This window comes from Lepus europaeus, chromosome X (genome assembly GCF_033115175.1).
Source record: "Lepus europaeus isolate LE1 chromosome X, mLepTim1.pri, whole genome shotgun sequence".
Lineage (NCBI taxonomy): Eukaryota > Metazoa > Chordata > Mammalia > Lagomorpha > Leporidae > Lepus > Lepus europaeus.
Window position 1 is genome coordinate 124,537,456 of NC_084850.1, and position 27,396 is coordinate 124,564,851.

At 40.4% G+C, this 27,396-nt stretch overlaps 1 protein-coding gene across 3 annotated transcripts in view; it reads right to left on the bottom strand.

Moving 5' to 3' along the window:
• Positions 1–6,952: 6,952 nt before the first annotated feature.
• Positions 6,953–27,396, bottom strand: part of ZFX (zinc finger protein X-linked) — a 49,354-nt gene continuing 28,910 nt past the window's right edge. For all 3 annotated transcript variants that reach the window (XM_062184280.1, XM_062184282.1, XM_062184283.1), the window contains exons 4-8: positions 15,591–15,740; positions 14,909–15,052; positions 14,405–14,551; positions 13,724–13,864; positions 6,953–12,405 (exon numbers count right to left, since the gene is read on the bottom strand). In XM_062184280.1, the coding sequence (XP_062040264.1) occupies positions 11,222–12,405; positions 13,724–13,864; positions 14,405–14,551; positions 14,909–15,052; positions 15,591–15,740 (1,766 nt within the window). In that variant the 3' untranslated portion in view covers positions 6,953–11,221. The remainder of the gene's footprint in view (positions 12,406–13,723; positions 13,865–14,404; positions 14,552–14,908; positions 15,053–15,590; positions 15,741–27,396) is intronic.

Genomic DNA, 27,396 nt, shown 5'->3' on the forward strand with positions numbered 1-27,396 from the left:
AATTCCAGCTCCTTACTAATGCAGTAGTTGAGTCCTTTCCACCCATGTGAGGAACCCAGACTGAATTCCCAGCCAGCTTCCAGGCTCAGCCTGGCCCAGGCTAGCCCAGCCCCAGCTGTTGCAGGCATTTGAGGAGTGAACCAGTGGATAGGAGCTCTCTCTCTGTCTTTAGAATAAATAACTTTGTAAGTATAAGAGAGGTGGACAGTTGGCCTAGCACTTAAGATACCAGATTAAGACACCCATATCCCGTATCAGAGTGCCTGGGTTTGATGCCCACCTCCAGCTTCTGACTCCAGCTTCCTGCTAATGCAGACCCTGGGAGGCAGCAACGATGGCTCAAGTAGTTGGGTTCCTGCAACCCACATAGGAGGCCTAAATTGTATTTCTGGCTCCTGGTTATGGTCTCAGACCAGTCTGTGCAATCGAGGGCATTTAGGGGAGTGAACCAGCATATGAAGAGTTCATATTCCTTCTCTCTCTCTCCCCCTTCCCCTTTTTGTGCCTCTCAAATAAATAAATAATTTTTTTTGACAGGCAGAGTGGATAGTGAGGGAGAGAGATAGAAAGGTCTTCCTTTTTGCCGTTGGTTCACCCTCCAATGGCCGCTGCGGCCGGCGCATCGTGCTGATCCGAAGCCAGGAGCCAGATGCTTCTCCTGGTCTCCCATGCGGGTGCAGGGCCCAAGGACTTGGGCCATCCTCCACTGCACTCCCTGGCCACAGCAGAGAGCTGGCCTGGAAGAGGGGCAACCGGGATAGAATCCGGCGCCCCAACCGGGACTAGAACCCGGTGTGCCAGCGCCGCAAGGCGGAGGATTAGCCTGTTAAGCCACGGCGCCGGTCTCAAATAAATAAATAATTTTTAAAACTTTAAGAGACACAGAGGATAAGATCTAACATATTTGTATATTTCACTCCCAAAAGAATTAAGAGATTGGGGAAGAAGCAACATCTGAAGAGACACCGAAAGACATTAATATCTGGATTCAAGAAGCCCAACTGATTCTAAGCAGCATAAATAAAAACAAATTCACACCCAGACATCTCATAGTGAAACTGCAGGGGGGTGGGGGTGGGAAGCACAAAGAGGTGGGGGAAAAATGATTACTTTCCAAGGAACAATAACTGGATCATAACTGATTTCTCATTAGTAACAATGGACACCTGAAAGCAATATAATGAAAATAATTATCAACCTAGAACTCTATACCTAACAAAAGCATCCTTTAAAGATATATAAATAAAAGAATAAGAACAGGGGCACATGTTGTGGAATAGCGGGTGAAGCCACCACTTGGGACACCCACATCCCATATTGGAGTGCCTAGTTCAAGTCCCACCTGTGCTGCCCATGCAACTCCCTGCTAATGCACATCCGGGAGGCAGTACGTGATGGCTCAAGTATGTGGAAGACCTAGATGGAGTTCCTGGCTCCTGACTTTAGCCTAATCCACTCTTGACTGTTGCAGGCATTTGGGGAGTGAACCAGTGAGAATATAAGGTCTTTCTCTCTCCCCACCTCCTTCTCTGCCTTTCAAATAAGTATCTTAAAATTTTTAAAAAGAGTAAAGACAGCACAAGATATTTTCAGACAAATAACTGAGCAAATTTGCCACCAGTAGACTTGTAGTAAAGGAATATCTAAAGAGTATTCTTCTGGCACAACATAAAAATGGTAACAGAAGAAAGATCAGAGATGCAGGAAAGAGCAGTTTAAACAATATGGGGGGGGGGGCGCTGTGGCGTGGAGGGTAAAGCCACCGCCTGCGGTGCCAGCATCCCAGATGGGTGCTGGTTCTACTCCCAGCTTGTCCATTTCTGATTCAGCTCTCTGCTATGGCCTGGGAAAGCAGTGGAAGATGCCCAAGTCCTTGGGCCCCTGCACCCAAGTGGGAGACCGGGAAGAAGCTCCAGGTTCCCTTTCAGATCAGCCCAGCTCCAGCTGTTGCAGCCATCTGGGGAGTAAACCAGCAGATGGAAGACCTCTCTCTCTCTCTCTCTCTCTCTCTCTCTCTCTGCCTCTGCCTCTCTATAACTCTACCTTAAAAAAAAATAAATCTTTAAAAGAAAACGACCGACAAAATGTTGGTCATTACTGAATCAGGACGATGAGTAAACAAAGGTTCATTATCCTATTCCATCTGCTTTCATTTATGGTTGAAATATTTTGATGATAAAATGTGAAAAAGTATGCTGGGTTGACTAAATAGCAAATATATCAATTGCATTAAAAATTAGTTAAAAGACTAAGATTTTCATATTTAATTTAAAAAATCTTCCTATATACTGCTTGCAAAAGATTAATCTAAACCATGAGAAAATCAAAATGATAAAAGTACAAAGACTTTTTAAAATGGAACATGTTATGAATGATATATTTGTAATCAGATGATAAATACTTAAAATATAGAGTACATGGAAATTGCAAAGGACCAAGAACACTAAGACATCCTTGAAGAACAGCAAAATGGTTGAACTTGCCCTAAGAAATATGATTACATATAATTCTTTCAACTCAATAAAAAGATAATCCAATTAAAAATGGACAAAGGATTTAACAGACATTTCTTCAAAGAAGATATACAAATGACAAAGCACGTGATGAGATTCTACGCATAGATATATAGCCAAGAGAAGTGAAAAGAAAACAGACACACAGAAACTTGTGTATAAATGCTTATGGGAGCGTTGTTCATAATAGCCAAAAAGAGAAACAACTCAAAGGGCCATCAGCTGAGGGATGAATGGGTAAGCAAATCATGATATAACCATACAACGGAACACATTCAATCATAAAAAGGAATGAAGTATCAACACATGCTACAACATGGATGACTTATTAAGTCAATTTTAAAAGCAGTCAAAAAGAACACATATTATATGACTCTATTTTAAATGGCCAAAATAGCAAACCTACAGAGACTGAAAATAGACTAGTGGTTGCCAGGGCCTGCGAGGATCAGGGAAGTAGGAAGTGAATCTAATGGGTATGAGATTTCTTTGCAGGGTGATGAAATATTCCAAACTTAGATTTTGCTGATGGTCACACAACTCTATGAAACTACTAAAATTCAAATTGTATATGATAAGTGGTTGGAGTTTATGGTCTGAGTTGTATCTCAAAAGAGATGTTATTTAGAGGCTGGTGCTGTGGCATAGGAGGCTAAGCCTCTGCCTGGGGCACTGGCATCCCATCTGGGCTCCGGTTCCAGTCCCAGCAGCTCCTCTTCCCATCCAGCTCTCTGTGGCCCAGGAAAGCAGTGGAAGACGACCCAAGTGGTTGGGCCCCTGCACCTGTGTGGGAGACCTGGAAGATGCTCCTGGCTTCAGCCTGGCCCAGGCCCAGTCATTGAAGCCATTTTAGAGAGTAAACCAGCAGATGGAAGCCCTCTCTCTCTCTCTCTCTCTCTCTCTCTCTCTCTCTCTCTCTGTAACTCTGCTTTTAAATAAAAATAAATCTTTAAAAAAAAAAGAGCTGAATTATATCTGGTTGAAGCTGACAAAACTTAACCTGGATGCCTAACACACAGTATCTTCAAACCTATTCTGTGTTGATTAAAGCCTAACTCCAGCTGATGCAGCCATACAGGGAGTGAATCAGTGGATGGAAGCTCTCTCCCCCACCCCCGTGTCTGTAATTATGCCTCTCAAATAAATAAATAAATAAATATTTTAAAAACATAGAAATCCAGGAACTGGCATCATGGCATAGGGGGTTAAGCCACCACCTACATTGCCTACATCCCACGTGGGTGCCAGTTCAAGTCCCAGCTGCTCCACTTCTGTTCCAGCTCCCTGCTAATGGCCTGGAAAAGCAGAAGGTGGTCCAAGTACTTGAGTCTCTACACCCATGTGGGAGACCCAAAGTAAGTTCCTGACTCCTGGCTTTGGCCTTGCCCAGCCCCAGCCGTTACGGCCATTTGGGGAGTGAACCAGTGGATGGAAGCTCTCGATCTGTGTATGGGTCTGTCTCTTCCTCTCTCTGTGTAACTCTTTCAAATAAATAAATAAATCTTAAAAAAGATATCAAATGTATTCTGTTTGTTCAACAAATGTTGAATGTCATTAAATAGCAAGCATAGCACTGGAGATGATGAGGAAGATATTGTGGCCATTTGGGTAGTGTTCCAGCAGATGGAAGACCTCTGTCTCTGACTTTAAAATAAATAAATCTTTTAAAAATAGAAATTCGAAATTACAAAGAATGGACAAAATTAGGAGTGCTTTCTTTGATAATGCCTACAAAATAGCTAGACCTCTGAAAATCTGTTTAAAGAAGTATGAGAAAACAAAACATACATTTAAGACAAGAAACCAGAAATTCAAGAGTAAAATAAGAGACCAGCACATAATAGATAAAAATGAGAATGTTGTGTGCAGCTATCTCTATGGCAATAAATTGCAAATCTAGAAGAGGGGTTCTCAACCATGGCTGCACACTGTAATCACCTGAAGAGCTTGAAAATGACTGACGTCTGAGACCCATTCCCAGAGGTTGCACAGGTTTGTACTAGCGTGGAGGGAAGATATACAGTCTGTTGTCTATGGTTATCTCAAGGAAATTGGTGTAGAGGAAGTATAGGGGTAAGATCATCAAATTTGTCTTTGTACTTATTTTGTATTATACACTGTTACACTAACATGTAGTCTGCAACTGAAAAAAAGTCTAATAAAACTCGGTAAAGATATTTTTCAAAGGATAATAATGTTCTGGGATGGGATTGAGGCAGGAAAGGTACTTTCTTTGTAGCATTCTGAGTTTTTCATATTCTCTCAAAAGAGACTGCATATTAAAATTTCTAGAGACTACCAACAGATACAGAAATACACTTGATGTTTGAAAATTACACAGAATTGATGCTGTAATTACAAAACAGATAAAAATATGTATGTGTATGGACTACGATTGGAAAAGAATAATCCTTTTAATGAAGGTAGGATTGTGATTTTTCCAATTTTTATTAGGAAAGTGTGAAATAAAAATAACTTGCAAGATTGCCATCCTTGTGTAGTAAGTAAATTTGCCCTTTTAAAAAAATGTTTTCTTGGGGCCAGCGCTGTGGCCTGAAGCACCGGCACCCCATATGGGTGCCGGTTCAAGACCCAACTGCTCTAATTCCAAACCAGCTCTCTGCTATGGCCTGGGAAAGCAGTAGAAGATGGTCCAAGTCCTTGGGCCCCTGCACCCCCGTGGGAGACCTGAAAGAAGCTCCTAGCTTCTGGCTTTGGATTGGCGGAGCTCTGGCCGTTGTGGCCATTGGGAAGTGAACCATCGGAAGGAAGACCTCTCTCTCTGCCTCTTCTCTGTGTAACTCTTTCAAATAAATAAATAAATCTTAAAAAAAAAAAAAAAAAACAGCAATAATAAAAGCTAGTTACTGGCCAGGTAGTATAGCTTAAAAATTTTTTTTTACTTATTTAAAAGGCAGAAAGAGAGAGATCTTCCCCAAATGCCCACAACAGCCAAGGCTGAGCCAAGCTGAAGCCAGGAGCCCACAACTCCATCTGGGTCTCCCACATGGGTAGCAAGGGCCCAAGCACTTGGATCATCATCTGCTGCTTCCCAGAATGTGCATCAGCAGGGAGCTGGATCAGCAACACAGGGGCTGGGACTCAAACCAGGCACTTTGATCTGGGATGCACGCATCCCAAATGGCAACTTAAGCCACTGCACCAAACTCTTACCCCTACAAATGATCTAGCCACTGCACCAAACTCCTACATCTAAAAATTATCTTTCTGCACAGTTAAAGCAAGCTGCTTTAGGAGAAACAGAAACTAAACCTCTGAAAGTATGTCACAGTCACTACCTGAAAAGATAACAGTAAAAATCAATATAGGTTAAACAGGTAATATACAAGGCTAAAGGGGCAATGTCAGCTTTTGCTGGCACTACCCAGCCAGAGGGCAAGCCAGAATTGGACTAACCTTTATTTTATTAGGATGGCATAAGGGAACTCCTCTCTGGCTTCCCGTGTCCCAGCCTGGGAGAGGTAAGAGAGGCTGCTACATTTCTGTACAGCTTGCAGAGAAGACGAAGGTGGGCCCCATGCCTTCCAGTGACTGGCTCCATCAGTCACGCCCTAGATGAGGGGAGAAATAAATTGGAGGCAGACTCATTTCAGCTGCTCAGTTTTCCAATCCAGCTTTACTAGCTAAGTCACACACTCAATTTTCAACGTGGTTGGAACCCAGAGGGGCAGACAGGTGTGATGAGAGATGGCTTTGCAATAGCTGCTCTTACTTCAACGATCTTATTTCAAACAATCTCAGGCAAAAGGAAACAGTTTATGCATTTAAAGCCAAACACCAATATGAAAGACAAGCAGAAACGGACCCTTCTTGGAAATGCAGTATTACAGGACTAGTTAACAAGGACTAGTTAACTAGTCAACATGTTTAGGTATTTCTGTGGTAATACACATAGCTAAATGCCATCCACAACTCCTAACCAGGTTTTTGGTTATCAACATATCCTAGTAGCTTTACACTATCAGCAGGCCACTACCTTCCAAATCCCTTGTATTCACCAATACGAGCAATACAAGTAACACGGGAGACCAACAGAACAGTAAAAATCAAATAAAGGAAACTAATTCTTGATTTTGACCTCAAACTTGGTGCACGAAGTATTTCCATCCTGGAGGTCATAAAATTATTTTTAAATCCAAGAAGGTGCAGACACTGTGCCTACATCGAACAGTGATACTTTCCTTGGTGCTAGAAATGCTATACTACTGAAGGAGTCAATCACTTTCAGCTTGTAGCAAGTTGGCAATTAATTGTGTGATTAAAGTCTCCTCACTTCTGAGTGTGTGTGCAAATGTGCATTTGTGTGTATGCCTTGTCTACAGCCAACACTCCACTAGGGTAACTTAAAACAAAATAGGAATTTATTTACAATAGCAAAGATGTCAAAAATAACAGAAACAATATATAACAAATTCAAGAATTATTTTATGAAAAAGGCAAACAATACGTACATAAAACAAAAAACAAAATCCATTGGGTAAACTTAAATTTGACCTTATCTAAAAAACTGTAGAATATGGCAAAGTGGTTTTTTGGATATGAATTACTTAATAATCCTGGGCCAATTAACACTCTCTCTCTCTCACACACACACACACACAGTTTGTCAGTCCTTCTTTTATTTGCTGCATCTTCCTTCTGTTTACCTCTGAGGAATAGGACTATGGGAGGCCATACAAGGATTAGGAAGTACAGGCTATTTACATGTGCACTAAAGGATATACTGACTGACTAGCAAGCTACACTTTAAAAGGAGTGCAGGCAAGGTAGGAAGTGTCTGCATCTTATTTTCATTGTTCTAATTTGTTTTTGTGATTTTGCCTATCACACAACATGTTGCAGCAGAAATCTTTAAGTTCCTCATGTGCTCTTTAATTGTGTTTCCCAAACTTGAGTATGCATCAAAATCACTTGAAAAACATGCTAAGACCTCTAAGAAGCAAGGCCCCACACTTTCTTTTGCAATTCAACAAGACTGGGCAGATGAGAATTTGCATCTTCAACCAAGTCCCAGGTGACTACAACGCTGCCAGTGCTGCCAGGTGACACTTGAAAACCACTGCCCCAAAATATCAGACTGGTCAAATGAATGCTAAAATTTGTGGGAAATAAAGATTGTGATTCTCAGAGAACATAGCAGCATGTTATCCAACTGGTGAAGGTCACCGATAGGTCACCTGCCATTTGCTAGGTGTTCTATCGCAACTAAGACTCTCAGCATGTGATTTTTTTTGTCTGATTTACGGCTCTGGACAGTGAAATTACCACATTCTCTTGATCATTTCCCTCACGTTTTGGTTACTGACTGTTTCAACTACCAAACACTTGTTCCTACAGATGAACTAGACTCTCATCTTTAAAATCAAAGCTGGTGAAAATCTCTTTGGCTGATGACAACTTCTGCCTGATTTTGGATTTTTGCTATAACAACCATTGTCTAGTGTGTTAGTGTCCTCTAGTGCCCTCCAAACTGGGCACAAAAGGTTAACTGGAGGGAAAGACTTCTGCAGTGGAAGTGGGACAGTCCCTACTGAGTAAGTATGCTGTGGATTCGGAAATGAATCATAAGTGCTCTCAAAAACCACTTCATGCATGGGTAATTTATCTCTAGGGAACTGGAGATGCTAATAAAACAAATCCTTTATGAAAAGAAAAAAATGAAGTTCAAGGACATGCTCATCAAAGGACTCACCAATCACCTCTTAACTTCTCCGCAATATTACTTGCAAATTTACAAGACTGAAATATTATCAGTATTTGCATCCAAGTCACAAAATTCAAAGCAATCAAGCATTTTGCATTCCACTGCTGCATAAAAGGACTTAAGAAATGGGGGGTGGGGAATGAAAATAATAAACTGCTTTTGATGTTTATTAGGTTTACAAAAACTGTACATTCTCCTTAAGAAAAAGCATTAACTTAGTATTGGTATCAAATAGACTAAACGTTCATTAACAGGAAAATATTCTGATTTTTATTTTTGCACGTTATTCTCAAGTACACAATTACAATAATGTCACACATCCCTATATGATTTTCTTTTTATGTATTTTACTTTTTATACAAAGTGTACAGAGGAAGGGTCATACAATATTTAATAGGATATTTCTACAGAACAATAACTTATATTATGTCCTTGTAAAAATCTGTACCTCTTTAAAACATTTAACTGAAACATCCATTTTTTAGCTTTGCTAATCAAAATTGTTTTAAGAATTAAAACTAGGTTGTAACTAATGTCAGTACATAACAGTGACTACAATTTCATTTTCTCTTTATACAGACAAATACATTTTATATTCACTTGACCAAACCCTTAAATACCTTTTAAAGGTTTCAATATTGTGCTTAAAAAAGAAAAGAACGGTGTATGATTCCAGATTACATAAGAGAAATATAAAGTGTGTAAAGTGTTGTGTTCTTTATCTTTCAGTTTATTTAAAAAAATATAAATGACCCAATCATTTACATTTTCTGAATTTTTACAAGATGGTTAAAATTAGTAAATAACCACTTTCATTTAAGTGTCTTCTTTTACATTATTTCTGGGAAAAATAAAAATTACGGGAGATTTTAAAGGTTCTCACAAAAACAGACAGAGCTTTCAAGAATAGTGGGGCAATGAATCATACAGCTGTAAGGAAAAAAAAAAAAAAAAAAGCTTGAATGGGGGCCAAGAAGATATTCCCTATAGGATAGTCAAGGAAAAACCAACGCCTTGGCTTTGGCATTTGAGTTTGAGTTCATACCAGCCTAAAGAACTTGATTTAGAATCAACCTTAATTGAATTAGCACTTTAGAGGCTTGCCAAACATCAAATATTTAGATTTCTAACTCTAAAAAATATAGCTATTAAATACAAATATGGGTGGCAAAGAGAAAGATGAAAAGTAGAAACCTAATGGCGCAAAGGGGATGGAGCACCATAATGAGGTGGCAAGGCAGCTATCGAGTGGGAAGAAAATTTCTAAATTTCCCATGATGTGCCAGATGTGTGTGCCAACAGCCAATCTAAGGGACCACTCCCAAAACTATATTCTGTTCTCCAAGTCATCTTAACAAAATTGTAATTAACTGAGCTCATTTTATGAAAGTATGACTCTGACTCAGGCCCATTTGTTAAAAGATGCCAACTCACAAAGAAAAACAGAACTGTCAAAGACTTGGTGATGTTCCAAATAAGGCCTCAGACTTTCCTTATGCACTTGAAACCCACCTTTATCTTCCAATAAAAGCCAACTTGAGTGTTCTAAAGGTGTTTAAAGTTTGCTAACTGTAACTGTCTAAGGAATAACACAGCAGGCTGAACTTGCCAAGTTAAGTCATAATTAGCACCAGTTCTCTGGTCCATAGAGCCATCGCTACCTCTCTGTCCCCCTCCCTTGGCGAGACAGAATTCTCTCTCAGGCTTCTCAGAGAGAACTGAAGGAGTCATGTCTGGATATTCATTAGCTTTTCAAAAAAATATAAAGGCATGGAGCTGAAATTGTATGAAAACATTCTATCTAGAAATGTCTTAACTTCTATTTCTCAATTACCAAAGATATTTAAAAGAAAATACCTTTACTCTTTAAAAATACTAGTGTCCTTATTTTCCTTCTAATTCTTCACCTGAGTAGTCTCTCTGAAGAGCATGACTTACAAAATGCTCTCTCATGCATCCCTGGATCTTCCGTGTTACTGTAAATTTAATACTTTTCATTATAGATTTTAAACAACTACTACTTGGGGTTGTGTGTTTAAATATGTAAAATAAGCAATACACACAGATACATGTGTTATATATATATATGTGTATATATATAAATCAGGGTACATTTACATATATAAAGTTGCAAAAGATCCTATGAGCCAGGAGTTACCTCTAGCAGATTCCAAAATGCAATCCTCAGTAAGTCTCATTTATAGCACACAACCATTCCAAGACAAAGCAGCACAGACAGAAGAATCAAATTACAACAGGATCAAGCCAAATTTTTCAATAAGTTTTTCTAAAAGCTTACTACACTGACAAAAGATGTAAATAGTCCAAAGAAAGTCAAAAATATATTTTATCTGCTAAATAAAATGAAAAGTAAACACAAACCCAGCCACTGTTCTTTACTCAGCGAAGCCAGGGACACAAAAGCTCAAATGGAAACTTTCATTGTAGTATGATCTGAAAATCTTAAGACAAGTAAAGGATTTCCATGTTATGAGAGTTAGACCTGACTGTAATATCTCCCATTTATATTAGTAGATGTCTCTGACAACTTCACTGTGAGAAATCCATGGGGGGGGGGGGGGGCGGCAGAGGGGACAGGGTGGTAATGAATCAACATGAAAACTTTCAGAGTTAACCAATCTAAAGTTACCTTAAGTTAAATGGTCTTAGAAGAGTACCATCAAGGTAAGCAAGGTAAATATTTAAATAAATATAAAACTTCTAAGATAGAAAAATTCAGTATAGAATCAGGGATTACTTTATTAAAAGCAACTAGTTTGTTGCTGTTTTTCCCCATTTATTAAACAAACTGAATAGAATTCAGAACACACTACTGAACAAAATGTAAAAAAGAAAGTCAACTAGAAGCAATAAGTCTATTTGTACACAGCATAAATCAATATACAGTATTGTATATGAATGACACTAATAGGCTTTAAAATTAACTTTCTGCTTCAAGGCCAATATCTCTGTAGAAGTATCGCTAGGGCAGGCCAACTTCTTTATGATGTCGCATGATGTGCTGGTTCTTTTCTGAAGGTCTTCGGAACCCTTTCTTGCAGTACTCACATCGGTGAGGATAGTCTTTCGTATGAATGGAAATAACATGCCGTTTAAAGCCTGAGGCGTCTGTAGTGCTATACTCACAGTACTCACACTGATACACTTTCCTGCCACTGTGTGTCTTCATATGCTTTTTAAGCTCATTCTGTTGTCTAAATCCCTTTCTACATCTCTTACACCTAAATGGAAGATCCTTTGTGTGAACTGACAGAATATGGCGACTCAGAACAAATGGATCTGCAATCTTAAAGTCACAATGTCTACACTGGTGCATTTTTTTACCCTTGTGGGCAGCCACGTGTTTCTTGAGTTCTGAAGGCCGGTGAAAGCCTTTATCACACATGTCACACTTGTGGGGGTAGTCCTTTGTGTGAACTGAAATAATGTGTCGTTTCAAATCACTTGAGTTCGAACTCTTGTGGTCACAATGCAAACACTGGTGTGTTTTGCTTTCTTGGTGGATAAGAGCATGTTGCTGCACCTCTTTGGTATCTGAGAAAGTCAGAAGACAAATGTCACACTTGAATGGCATCTCTTTACTATGCTTAGTCTTTACATGCGTTTTCAAATTAGAAGAGTCTGCAGACCTATATTCGCAGTACTGGCATTGGTACGGCTTCTCACCAGTATGGATTCGCATGTGCTTTTTGAGCTCTGATGGGTGACGGAAACCTTTACCACACTCCACGCAAATATGAGGAAAGTTCTTGCTGTGGACTGCCAAGAGGTGGCGATTCAATAACCCTTGTTCAGCCGTCTCATATTCACAGAATTTACACTTGTGCATTTTGTTGGCTCCTTTTTCCTTATGCACCATTTTGTGAGTAAACAAAGCCCCAGCATGAGAGAAATGCTTCCCACATTCATCGCATTCGATAGCTTTCTCCGTCTTGCTGGTCAGCTTGTGGCTCTCCAGGTGGTTGTGTAAACTTATCTTCTTGTTGGTAGTGTAGTCACAGTCAGTACAGCGATACTTCTTCTTGGTAAGGTGCTCAGGATGGTTTTTCATGTGCCTTTTCAAGAAACCTCTGGACTTAAACTTCTTCCCACAAATCATGCAAGGATAGACAGTCAAGGGATGTCCATCAGGGCCAATTATTATTGCTAAGAAAGGAAAAGAAAGGTGTATAAGTGATCAAACCAAGTTCTGCTTTGGTTTCTTCAAGAATTTACATTGTGTGTTCTGAACACTAATGGCCAAAGATTTCCAAGTTAAGCTATTTGCTATTTACATTCCTTTTACCATCTTTCCACATATGAAATATAGCAACCTAGTCAGAAAGAGAACTTTGTCTGGAAATGTCATTTAGTAGGACTATAATGACCTCACTCCTTCCAAATTAACAAAACTAAATATGTAACACATATCAATTTAGAAATCTGTGGACAATTATTCATAAAGTTTGTAATCAAAAGGGTTAGTGTGGTGGCACAGTGGGTTAAGTAAGCACCTGCAACACCAGCATCCCATGTGGGCACCAATTCAAGTCCTGGTTGCTCCACTTCTAATCCAGCTCTCTGTTAATGCGCCAGGCAAAGTAGCAGAAGATGGTCCAAGTGCTTGGGCCCCTGCCACCTATGCAGGAGACTTGGATAATGGAGTTACTGGCTCCTGGTTTCAGCATGGCCCACCCCTGGCCTTTGAAGCCACTTAGGGAGTGAACCAGTGGACAGAACATCTCTCTTTCTGTCACTTTGCCTTTCAAATGACTATAACAAATATAAAAAAAAAAAATTTGGAGCCAGTGCTGTAGCGTAGCACCAGTATCCTATATTGGCAGCAGTTTAGTGCCGACCAATTGCTCCACTTCTGATCCAGCTCCCTGCTAATGTGCCTGGGAAAACAGTGGAATATGGCCCAAGTCCTTGGGTCCTTGTACCCACGTGGAAGATTCGGATGAAGCTCCTGGCTTTGGCCTGGCCCAGCCCCGGCCATTAAAGCCATTTGGGGAGAAAAACCAGTGGATGGAAGATCTCTGTCTCTCCCTCCCTCTAACTATTTCAAATAAATAAACAAATTGTTTTTAAAAAGTCTGTAATCATATGCAGATCAGTAACATGAACAGACAAGGAATATGTCATATGAAGTACTTATTCTATAAATTACGTCTGCTCTATGCTGACATAATTATTCTTTAAATAAATATAAAGTTGATACTTATATTTGAGGGACATTTTTCCATTTCCACACAAAGTCACTCAAGTTTTGAATTTTTATCCATGTATGATCCATTTCCTATTTCTTTTTAATCTAAGGTAATCATTCATGAATATCAATGAATTCTGAAAATTATATTCTCAAATTCAATACACAAAAGGTACAAGTGGTCTAGTAGCTAAAATGCCATCACTACACCCCTGTGGATACATACTAGGGTTTTATCTGAGAACTCACTGCGCGGTGGAACTTGTGTGCCCTCACCTGTTTGGTACTGCCTGGAATCAGGTCTTCTCCTTTTCTTTGGTTTTTGTTTAGCCAGTCTGCCGAGGCCAGCAGACTCATCTATGTGCAAGAGGGCACTTGCAGTGCCATTCCGGTTTTCAATTCCATCAGAATTATTACCTAACAATGTGCATTAAAAAACAAAATTATACAGTATTATAAATTATAAAGAATTAGGAATTCTTTATTAACTACAACAATGTAAAGAAAGCCATGATACTCATGAATGACAGAAATTCCTCATTCTTGGTAATGGGTCTTATGAGCATTTATTATATAGTGAGCTTGTAGGGAATGCCTGGCTTCCGAAGCTAATAAACACCTGTCAGCATTTTGCCCTATGGACTCTCTTGTTGTCTCCCAAAACTGAAAAGTCATGGGCCAATATAATCAAGATGAAAATTTTCAGCTTGAAAGCCTATGTATTTTTTGGAGTACTTCCTTCAACGTTAATACACACATGAAGGAAATTCTTGGTAAAAATAAAAACAAAAAGTAGACTTCATGATCTTCCTCTGCTCGTCTTCAAATCAAATAACCCTTACTGGGTACTGGTATTTCAGATTTCTGAAACCTAAGACCACAAAAACTGTTTTTCAATCATGAAATTCATGTTCAAGAACCAACTCAATCGATGCTTCAAGTCCCTCTGTGACTCACCATAAGCTGCTGCCCATGCGATTGGCATGAAGGTTTTGATTTCACTGTCATCCATTTGCTGTTCGTGCACGGCTGCGGCTGCGGCTGCAGCGTCCTCCTCTCCTACTATCACTTCCATATAAACCTCATCAGCAATTTCAGCAACATCTAAATAGAAAAGTTTTAAAACTTTTGTGACCAGGTTTAGAGATCACAGGAAAGACATTTTTATTTAAACTCAGTTAACAGGTAAATAAAGGTCCAAATATTACATACCCAGAACATAGTTTTCACGTAGTAAGTACCCAATACATGTTTGCTGAATGAATCATTCATTCCTTGGCTTACACCATAACTGGTGTTAAAGCAACATTCTAAACACACATAAAGAGTCACTCATGATTCCCTGGGAACATGGCAGCATAATCTCTAAAATAATCCTACTTGTTTCCTTCAAATAGTGACTGTTTTTTAAGAAGAACTACAGAAACAAAATTTTCTCCCACAAAAAGGCCACCTACTTACTTAAATCTTCATCTTCTTGCTGGGAGTCATTAACAGTCATATAAACCATCTTTTCCCGGGGAACACGAATACTGCTGTTCTGATCAAGTAGTTCAACTCCATGATCATTCTCAGGCTCACTCTCCACAATGTCTACAGTTCCACCTAATAGGAAAGAAGATGGCTCCAAGAATTTATTTGAAAACTTCATTTCTACCTATTCCTTGTTACATACTTTACTACTATATTGGAAATCTTGTTTAAAAGTTATCTTCAGGGGCCGGCATTTGTGGTACAGTGGGTTAAGTCGCTGGCAATGCTGGTATCCCATATGAACACCGGTTCAAGTCCCAGCTGCTCCACTTTAAATCCAGCTCTCTGCTAATGTACCTGGGAAAGCAGTGGAAGATGGCCTGGGCACGTGAGCCCCAGCTACCCACGTGGGAGACCCAGATGGAGTTCCTGGTTCCCAGCTTCGGCCTGGCTCAGCCCTGGCTGTTGCAGGCATTTGGGGAGTGAACCAGCAGATGGAAGAGATCTCTGTCTCTCCTCTGTCACTCTGCCTTTCAAATAAATAAATAAATCTTTTTTAAAAAAAGTTATCTTCAGAAATATTTCAAATATTCTCCATCTAAATAACCCAAAAGTACTCAGGTTCAAGTGTTTGCATCAGGATGTATAAGTGCTAAAGGTATCCTATTACCTAAGTCATCCTCTCCAGGGTCAGCTTTAAAAATGTACACCTTGATGACTTCAGGGCAAGTGCCATCCACTTTACAAGGATCAATTTCCGACTCTGCGTCCATGTTCATTCCAGAGGAACCATCGTGTTCTATTTTGCCAGCATCATCCACTAAACAGGCAGGAAATACATCACAAATGGTAACAGCAGATACTTAAATAAAATATTACTGCTTTCAAAAGTCCTTTTTACAAGCAAAATCTCTAAGCCAATCACGTAAAATTTGATATTTTTACATAGAAAAGATTCAATAAATAACATTTTTAAAGATTTCTAAAAATAAAAGCAAAAATTACTATACATAGAGAAAACTTCTGGAATTCCAAGCAACTATTAAGTAACAAAAGAACACACTTTGTCTTTCCTTAGGCATAAAGTAAAAGCATCCCTAAATTATTCTTTTAATATTTAAAGCAAAGACCTTGAAAGAAACCAATCTTTATGTAAATACTGCAGAAGCACTACTTCATCATCACTAAGATTCTTGAATATCATTTGATCTAATCTATTTCCATTAGGAAATACTTTTAAAAATAATCAAAATATGATCACCAGAAAGGTATACTGCAATGAGACAGCCAGCGGCAATTCTAATTCAATCTGCTTAAACTCAAAACGCTATATATATATATATATATATATATATATATATATAATCTGTAAGTATGCACATCTCTCTCCTCTCTCTCTTACACACTTACACACACACACACACACACACACTTTAGTTCATGACAACAATGAGTCTAGGTCCTTACTGGCAAGCACAGCAATTTGTGAATTCAAACATTCTCATATACCTATTGACTTTCTTACTGAAGGTAGGCTTGTGTTATATTTTTTTAAAAAAAGAAAACAGAAGTATACATGATTCCCAGTAGTAGAAATCTAGGGCTGCACACACACAAAAAATTTTTAAAGCTTTAAAAAAGTAGCCAAGAAGTATGCTATTGTGATTATGACTTGGAAAATAAAACACAAAAAAATGATGTCTTAAAAAAACATTCTGGGGGCCAGTGTTGTGGCACGGTGGGTAAAGCCGCAGCCTACAACACCAGCATCCCATATGGGTGCCAGCTCGAGTCCTGGCTGCTCTTCTTCCAATCAAGCTCCTTGCTAATTGCCTAGGAAAAGCAGGTTACTGAAGTGCTTGGGCCTCTATATGCCCACCTGGGAGACCTGAAAGAAGCTCCTGGCATCTGGCTTCGGTCTGGCTCAGCCCTGGCCGTTGTGGCCACTGGGGGACAGCAGATGGAAAGATCTCTTGCTTTTTCTCTTCCCTCCACCCTGCCTTCTCTGTAACTCTTTCAAAAAAAAAAAAAAAAATTTTTTTTTTTTTTTAAAAATTACTCTGGATTTGAATAAATCCCCAAAACATAATCCAGTGTTACATTACATATCACTTAAGGGCATTTATAGCACAAAAAAAGGGTGGCAAAGACTAATGACTACTTCGTACCCAGTATTTAATCACAGAAGATGGGCTCAGCAATGTTGAATCCATTAGAAAAACACTGAAGCAAAGTGTTCTCTGTTCTAGGGCAGCTGGCCTATCTGGCACAGAAGACCAAGCCAAAGGGAAGAGGACAAAGGTCCAGAAAAGAAGGTTCATTTAGCTTGCCTTCAGTACACCTAAGCAGCGTTTTCATTTCCCTTTTCCTTTTTAGGATCCTTTCTGGTGTTCTCTGCTGGACACATTTGTCTTGCTTTTTGACTGGACATTTATGTTTTACTCAATTTAGCAAACAATGAATCACAACCATAGTTAGACTCCAGGCTAGGTATCTGAAATACAACTTTGAAAACGTGACGGACTCCAGAAGATCTAGTGAGAAGGTAAGTGAACAGATGATTGTTTTTAAGTGAATTAATCATAACACAGCTACCACGTGTGAAGCAACTATGTTAAGTGCTAATCAATATTTACAATAACCCAGTGAGGGAGGTGGTACGAAATTACCTACATTTTACAAGAGGGCAAACTGAAGTGTAAAGAGCTGAGTAATTTATTTGGAATAGCACAGAACTCAGATCTCAAGCTACATGGGTCTTAATCAGAGTTCATAAACTTCTAGAGTTTGGAGAATGAGACAGAAATTGGTAAAGGCAACTGTGGTTTTTCAAAGATCAATAAATAGCACAATTATCTAAAGGTGTTTTCTTTCAGTGGGAATCAGAAATGTGCTCATGGCTGAGGCAGGTACAGTTAGCACTGCAACCAAGGCTAAGTGGGGGTGTTTAGGGGTGTTTCTGTCTATTATAACATTTTAAATTCATAGTCACCTCTTGTGTCATCCACAACCATTATACTAAGACCGAACTCAGATTGTGACATCTTTGAAACAATACTTCTGTAAAAATTTGCTATCATGCTCTCTGTAAGATCCAAAAACTTCATTTATCAAATTAAGTCTTATAAAGAGGGGCCGGCACTGTGGCGCAGCAGGTTAACACCCTGGCCTGAAGCGCCGGCATCCCATATGGGCGCCGGTTTGAGACCTGGCTGCTCCACTTCCTATCCAGCTCTCTGCTATGGCCTGAAATAGCAGTAGAGGATAGCCCAAGTCCTTGGGCCCCTGCACCCACGTGGGAGACCTGGAAGAAGCTCCTGGCTCCTGGCTTTCAATCGGTGCAGCTCCGGCCGTTGTGCAGCTCTGGCTCTTACAGCCAACTGGGGAGTGAACCATGGGATGGAAGACCTCTCTCTCTCTGCCTCTCCTTCTCTCTGTGTAACTCTGACTTTCAAATAATAAATAAAAAAAATTTTAAAAAGTCTTATAAAGAACATCCAAATGAATCTAGTATCTCACAAGTCAACACTAAATAGTAAAAATCAGTGGCAATTTATCAGATTGGCTTCTGGCTTATTTAGAAGGCCATCCACATCCCAAATAAATCACTTGTCAAGAACTATTTGTAAATAGCATCCCCAAAACCTTCCTTATTTGTCATTTACAAACACTAAAATTATAAAATTTAATCATCTTGCATCAGATGCAAAGGGCAAGAACCCCAAACTCTGGGTCACCAAAAGTAGCTGCTGTTTTGGTCTATTTATGACACTCTAAGATCATCACACAGCAAACTATATTTTAATATATATTCACCTTCAAAACCAAACATGTCGCTTAAAAATATACTTGTTGATACATTAAACTTTTTCTTGCATAACTTAAAGCAAATTAAAATGAAGGGTCATTTATGGAGAAAAAAGCAAAAGCTTGTTTACATACATTGTAAGATGATACTACACTTGAACTCTCTAATGCAATCTTGGATAATAAATTGATACAGAATATGAAAGAAGAGCAGAATCAGAAATGACTAGCAGAGGCCAGCTCTGTGGTGTAGCGGGTAAGGCTGCTGCCTGCAACCCCGGCATCCCATATGAGCGCTGGTTTCAGTCCTGCTGCTTCACTTCTGATCCAACTCCCTGCTACTGGCCTGGGAAAGCAGTGGAAGACAGCTCAAGTGCTTGGGTCACTGCTGCCACGTGGGAGATGCAGAAGAAGCATCTGGTTCCTGGCTTCAGTGTGGTCCAGCCCTGGCTATTATGGCCATTTGGGGAACGAACCAGCAGATGAAGAGCTCTGTCTCTCCCTCTCTGTAACTCTGCCTTTCAAATAAACAAAATAAATCTTAAAGGAAAAAAAAACAAAAGAACGGGCAAACATTACACTGTGTTCTGACAGCTGCCATGGAAACAAAGGAAGGATAGCATACTCACAACTGGGAGAGAGAGAAGAGTATTTACTTCGGGTAAAGGATTCAGCAAGGACAGTGGCAGAGAGACATGAAATGCACGATGGTCAGAAGGCTCAGTACTGCTGGGCTACAAGGGTAAAGTGAAGCGCAGCACGGGGAATGGCAGGAAATACAGCTAAGACTAAACTGAGGTCAGCTCATGCAGGGCCTTGTGCACCAGGCAGAAGGGCTCAGACTTGATCCTGGTAGGCTGGAGATTTCTCAATCTGGACAGGAATCAAAATTTGTTAGAAAAGTTCAACAACACTGGCTGCAGCAAGGCAGTTCTACAGAATCAGAAACTACAGGGGAGAAGCCTGACACAGACAGACAGATTCAGAGGCACAATATCCTTGGATTTCTGATCAGAGGTGTGAGAATCTCTACTGTCAGTGACAGGGAGACATTTTTTTTTTAAGACTTATTTATTTGAAAGGCAGAGTTACAGGGAGGAAGATGCAGAGGCAGAGAGAGAGAGATCTCCCATCTGCTGGTTCACCCCCCAAAATGGCCACAAGGACCATATCTGTGCTGATCCTAAGCCAGAAGCTTCTTCCAGGTCTCCCACGCAGGTTCAGGGGCCCAAAGACTTGGGCCATCTTCTGCTGCTTTCCCAGACCACAGCAGAGAGCTGGATCGAAAGTGGAGCAGCTGGGTCTTGAACCAGCACTAATAGGGGATGCTAGCACTGCAGGTGGCGGCTTTACCCACCACACAATAGCTCAGGCCGATAGGGAGACTTTTATGCAGAGCAATTGACAAGGCAAATCCAAAGTTCGAAATTCATGAAGCAGGGAGACCATTTGTGAGTCTACTGCAATAACGCGGGTGGACAGATGCAAGGTCTTGAATCACGAAGAGGTAGTGCAGGTAGGCTTGTTTCCTGTTTTGGGACTAATGTGAGCAGGACTTGGTGCCCAACTGAAAACCAAATCTGAAACAGAGTCAAAGATAACCCTGTAGTTTTGATTCAGGCGAATGAGTGGGGTGAGAAATGAGGAAACGGATCTTAATTTAAGTCCCAAGGATAACAACTCCAACAGCCCTCAGTGCCAGTGCCTGCCTCTAACACTGCACACTCACAGCACTCTGCTCACCGTGATTCTCTGTGTTGTTACCATCTGATCTCTTTTGCCCACCATTCCAGGTTGACAGTTGATCCATGACATTACTGGGTCTTTAAGACAGAGACTGGTAACAGACACTCAGAATATAGATGAAGCAATGATTCAATGAACAACTGAGGTATGCAGTCAGCTGCTGAATATGCAAGTCTGAAAGGTAAAGGCAGAGACACAGATTTGGGAGCCATCAGCTCTGGGCTGACACCACGCAGTGTGAGAAGAGTGGGCTGAGGACAGTCCTAGGAAATGCCATATAAAAAGAGTTCACAAAGCCCCAGAGAAGGCAAAGTTGGAGGGGCTGGTGCAAGGGCATATAGGAAGCCAGGGAAGTAAAGATACAGCAATTCTAGGAAGGCACCAGGCAAAAATGTCAGAGGCACACAAATCAGAGAGGAATGTCTGCATTGACTTTCTTGGTGAAAAGCAAGGGGGCCCCCGGGGGCAATAGAAGGTGTGAATTTCTTCAAATACAGTTGTAATGATAAGAACAAAGAGGTAATAACTACAACTGGCTGCATGGTCAACGACTTTTTCTGTTCAATTCATAGAAAACACTCAGATATACTCCTTCTAGGGGAGAAAACAGAATAGAAAGTGAGAGGCTGAAACAGAGGACATGGTAAAATGTTTGGATTCAGATCTCAGAGTAAAAAGTATCAAAGAAACTAAGAGTAAAGATAAAGGAATTGTCCTTAAAAAGGTGGAGAAATATGTTGTACATCTGAGACCTGAGGAGGTCTATGTGAATAAGAAGGTAGTTAATTGTGTTTTGGGAAGAAGGGAAGTTGTAATCCAGAAAGCTGGAGGAGTTCATGGCTTACCGGCTTTAAATCGAAGATATGAAAACAGGAAGCAAGCACTTTGACAAATAGTTTGAGAGAATGTCAGGCTGGGATAAGAGCTTGGGAAGCTAGGGAGAATGAGTTGATCCAAGCTGAATGATTCAAAGACACCGCTGGCTGGTACAGTCTTCATGGTTTTAAAAAATGAATAAAGGTTCTCTACAAAAATGGTATACATGGGGGATGAGTAGACATTATGTCCTTATTTCTGTCCTGATGTGCATTTATCCTTTTTCAAAGTCAAGTATTTCTCGGGGCCAGCATTGTGGCACAAGGGGTTAAGATGCCACCAGCATCCTATCCTCGAGTACAGGTTGAAGTCCCAGCTTCTAGTCCAGCCCCTGCTAGCTACCCACTTAGGAGACGTGGATGGAGTTCCTGGCTCCCAGCTTCAGCCTGGCACAGACCGTTGCAGCCATTTGAGGAATAAACCAGCAGATGGAGGAGATATCTCTTTCTCTTTCTCTCCCCCGCCCAACACACACACCCCTCCCTCCCTCCTCCTCCTCTTCTCCTCTTCTTCCTCCCTCACCCTGTCACACTGCCTTACAAATAAATACTTTAAAAAAAAATCTAAACTAAATACTTTCCTAAAGGTAGTCTGGAATTTCACACTGAGGTAGAATTAGAAGGATGAAGATATTGCCAAGGCAGAAGAGTCCAGACTAAATCCTCAGCATCTTCAGGGAACTCATCTCTGAACAGTTTGATACTGTTGAGGAAGTTGGCCTCTTTTGGCAAGGTTTGTCAAAACTGATTCTAACAGGTACTGGAATATCAATTGTCCTTGAGTTTACAAAGAACAAGGCCAGGCTTGTTGTTTTTGCATATGTTATTTTGTCATTACCCTTAGAAAACCTCTGATGACTGGAAAATCTAATCATTTCACAGCTTGCTAAATGCCAGGCATTTCCTATAAAGCGAGGTTAAAGATGTTTGTTTGCTTTTATAAATGTGTGAGAAAGCACATTCCAAATATACGGGCTTGCCAGATAGCAAAACTATTCTAATATCAGACAAAAGTAGAATTCACCTTCAGATCTCCACCTTGAGAATTTGCCATTAATTCAACCTATGAAATTATTCTGAATATGAAATATTACAGAAGTGGTTTATTTTAAAAAACACTTTGATTGTCCTGTTAAGTACTCAAAATTTCACACTAAAACTATAAATGAATTTCTAAAAACAGACAAAGGAGGTTTTGTAAAAGTGAGTCACTGTACATTTGATTTCTGCTTAAGTACCTTCTTCTAATATAGTAATGAAGAACTAGAACTTTAGAATAGGGCCTCTCCAAAATACAAGAGCATAATTTCTGGAAATTAAGACTACTTCTAATAATAACTACCATTTGCATGGCATTTTGTAATTTCCTTAGAGCTTCAATATAGTCTTTATTTGATTTTCATCTTTTCCAGATAAAGAAATAAATGCTCTGAGATATGATTTGCCCAAAGTCAGCAAGCTACCAAGGGGTGGCAGAGATGAAGAGTTGCCCGGCCTTAGATCCCAGGTCTTTTATTTCCATCTTCCAAATTTTATTTTTCATTTGAAAGACAGAAAAATAGAGCCTCCCATCTGCTGGATCACTCCCCAGATGCCCACAACAGCCAGGGCTGGGTCGAGGTTGGGCCAGAGTTAGGGTCAGCAACCAGGAACTCAATGTTGTCTCCCAGAGTCTATACTTGGCAGCAAGCTAGAGTCAGAACTGGGAATTCAATGCAGGTACTTCAATGAGGGATGAGAAGATCTTAACTAAATGCCTACTCCACATCTTTTTCTATTCTTCTTAAAAAGAAAAACTGGCATCAATTTCTTCAAGGCTTACATCTCACAATCTCAATAGCAATAGCCAAACTACAGTAGAATACTTAGACATATATTATATTGCTTCAAAAAAGCTTCAGTAAAACCGCCTGAAGACTGAAAACTAGAGGATTATTTGCAACACAAATAGACACTGTGATATCTAAAATTATAGTTCATTAAGATTTCTGGAACCCACTAGTTTCTGGTAAAGAAAACTTATGGGGAGGGTGTAGTTGGAGATGAGGACATTCCATTTCAAGTAAACTGTCAAAGGAAGGTTGATTTAACAGGAAAAAAATTAGAAGGACTGAGCTGGTTCTTACATGGAGAATGTTTTATACCTATAGAATATATATAGAACATACCTAAAGAATAAGGAATGATGCTGATCATGATGGATAATGGTGACCACATTTTACATTTCAAGCACAATGCTAAGTCCTTCAATGTACCATTTACTATTCATGACAACCTTATGAATAAAAAATACTTTATTATTCTTACCTTTCTAATCTTCTATATACATTTCACCATAATTTTGTCAAGATGTATCTGGGTTGTTCCCACCCACATGAGACAACTGGATTGTATTTCTTGCTTCTCAGGTTTCAACTGTCATGGCATTTTGGGAATGAACCAGATCAGTGCTTTCTCCTTCTAATAATCATATTACTACTGGATTTGCACTAGAATTACACTTTGTCTAAATTAACATAAAGAGCTATCCCGGGGCCGGCATTGTGTACAGTGATTTAAGCCACCGCCCGTGATGCTGGCCCAGTCCTGGACATTGTATTCATTTCAGGATGGAAGATCAATCACTCTCTATCACTCTGCCTTTCAAATAAAACCTTAAAAATAAATGAATAAAAAAAGTTTTTTTAAAAAAAGAGACATCTTGGGGCGGCTGACACAGTGGCGCAGCAGGTTAAGCTGCCACCTGTGACAGGCACTGGTTTGAGTCCCAGCTGCTCCGCTTCCGATCCAGCTCCTTGCTAATGGGCCTGGGAAAGCAATCGAAGATGGCCCAAGTACATGGCCCCTGCACTGTCAGAGACCAAGATGATGCTTCTGGCTTTGGCCTGGCCCAGCCCGGGCGGTGTGGCCATTTGGGGGTCAACAAACAGATGGAAGATCAACTGACTGATCGATCTCTCTCTGTAACTCTACCTTACAAATAATAAATCAATCTTTAAAAAAAAAAAAAAAAAAAAACGACATCTCTACCATTCTCAGTCCTCCCATGCAAACTCCTGGCTGTCTTTCCATTATTCAAATATCCCATTCTCTCAAAACCACACTGTAGTTAATTTATTTTCACCAAGTAACAAAATGATTGCCTTATTGTTTACTTCCCTCTCCCCTGGTTTCTCATCAAATATCCGAAGACACAGCCCTCAGCCTCCTTCCTACTAAAGCAAAGACCCAGTTGCCTTCCTCTCCAGCAAGGATTCTCCAACTCCTACCAAGTAAAAAATTAAGCAGTCTAGTAATGACCTCTGGTCAAATCACCTTCTACCTTCAGTCCTGTGTCTCCCAGCAGCTCCCATACAATTCATATGCTCTAACCTTAAACAGTATTTTTTTACTTCCATGCCTTTATGCTTTTTCAAACTTTAAACAACCAAAGATTGCTGTAGAAATGACACAGCTTAATATTTAAGAAAAATATTTTAAAAATCAAAGTATTTTAAAAGTAAAAAAGGAGGCCGGCGCTGCAGCTCAATAGGCTAATCTTCCGCTTGTGGCACCGGCACACCAGGTTCTAGTCCCGGTCAGGGCGCCGGATTCTGTCTCGGTTGCCCCTCTTCCAGGCCAGCTCTCTGCTGTGGCCCGGGAGTGCAGTGGAGGATGGCCCAAGTGCTTGGTCCCTGCACCCCATGGGAGACCAGGAGAAGCACCTGGCTCCTGCCTTCGGATCAGCGCGGTGCGCCGGCCGCGGCGGCCATTGGAGGGTGAACCAACGGCAAAAGGAAGACCTTTCTGTCTCTCTCTCTCTCTCACTGTCCACTCTGCCTGTCAAAAAAAAAAAAAAAGTAAAAAAGGAAATTAAAATGTGCTCAAAATCCCACCACCAGGAACTATCAATGAAATTCACAGATCATTAGATATCTCTCTATATATATTTGTAACTTTAAGAAAGACTCAACAGAAATTTTTATGAAAATTGAATATTGCAACATGCTATTTAAAAAATACATTAGAATTTATTTGAATTCAACAGCAACAAAACAACTTTAATTCTGGGGGGCCGGCGCCGTGGCTCAACAGGCTAATCCTCCGCCTTGCGGCGCCGGCACACCGGGTTCTAGTCCCGGTCGGGGCTCCGGATTCTGTTCTGGTTGCCCCTCTTCCAGGCCAGCTCTCTGCTGTGGCCAGGGAGTGCAGTGGAGGATGGCCCAAGTGCTTGGGCCCTGCACCCCATGGGAGACCAGGAGAAGCACCTGGCTCCTGCCATCGGATCAGCACGGTGTGCCGGCCGCAGCGCGCCGGCCGCGGCGGCCATTGGAGGGTGAACCAACGGCAAAGGAAGACCTTTCTCTCTGTCTCTCTCACTGTCCACTCTGCCTGTCAAAAATTAAAAAATAAAAAAACAACTTTAATTCTGTGGTCATCCCATCCCCTCACATGCTCTAGATTCCCTTCCTTGGCAGAACCAGCCTTGGTGATTTACCTCTGTTCCGACACTTATGTAGCTAAATCTGCTTACACACACATACACACACCACCAACAGTTTCACTTTAAATTCATGATTCTGAACCTGAAGTAGACCTTTTTCGCTAATAGTCTTACTGCCTAACCACCTTAATTTTTTTTATCTTTAAACTCAAAATTCAATCAAAAGAAAGCAACAGAACAAAAAGCTGGTATTACTCAATATGCTAAGGGTTCCTATGTGGTTGGGTAGCTGTTTCTAGTTAACACACAGTACAGATACCATGGATAGGTAGTTTCTCCTAAATGGAATACCTAAGTTCATGAGCAACTGCTTATGTCCTAGGAACTGTGATAAGCGCCTTCTCTGTATCCTATTATGAAATCAGGAACAACTCCAAAACTTCGAATGTTCTACCTACTTGACAAATGTGAAGCTAGATTACCTAAGAGACTTAGTAACTTGCAGGGAACCATTCTATCCAGAAGGCATATGCTCTAGTAAATAAATACATTGAAATGTCACTTTCAGATCTCCCTCTCTTAACTTTTTCCTCAGGAACTCTCTTTTCTGGGGTTAAAATTTCACATTTTTATTATACAACCGATAAAAGGATTTCAAACAACTGGTTACAATCTGATCTCTTAATTCTTGAGACTTTCCTGGAAAGGTTCAAAGGCTGAATGCAATCAGTCTCATTCCAAAACAGGGACTCAAAGGATCAGAGCCATTCAACTGCCTGTCTTAAGTTACAGGGCTCTGTAGCATGGTGTCAGAGACATAAAAAAACAGCTGCCAAACTCCACTGAATTAGTCTAAAAGACACAGTTAACTAAACCTAGTAAGCCAAGAACTGATTTTTTTTTTAATAGTATACATTTGGGGAATAGGGCAGAGGAATGACTATTTTAATTCCACCTTGTACCTGCCCTTACCCAAGATTAATCCCCTGATGGGACAACAGACAGGTCCTATGTAAAACCACTCCAGACTGAGCCCTGCTTGCCCAATGGGTGCCCTGGACTGGAAACCTCTTTGTGGGTGAAAACAAGAGCAAAGGCTAGCAGGTACTGACTGACAGACCCTATGCTGAATGCCCATGATCTCTCATTCTCAACCAATCTTTAAAGATGTTCAAGGTGAGCCAGTGTTGTGATGTAGTGGGCTAAGCCTCTGCCTGTGGCGACAGTATCCCATAGGGGCACTGGTTCATGTCCCAGCAGCTCCTCTTCCAATCCAGATCTTTGCTATGGCCTGGGAAAGCAGAATAAGATAGCCCAAGTCCTTGGGCCCCTGCACGCACATAGGAGACCCAGAAGAAGCTCCTGGCTTCTGGCCTCGGATAGGCTCAGCTCTGGCCATTTCGGCCATTTGAGGAGTCAACCAGCAGATGGAAGACCTCTGTCTCTATAACTCTACCTCTCAAATAAAATCTTTAAAAGAAAAAAAAAAAGGTGTTCAAGGTGACTACAGTCAATAATAGTTAATAATGATGTACTAGAGTACTATACACTTGAAAATCACTAACATAGATGTTAAGTGCTCTCATCACAAAAAAAAAAGTGAGATAATGCATATGTTAATTAGC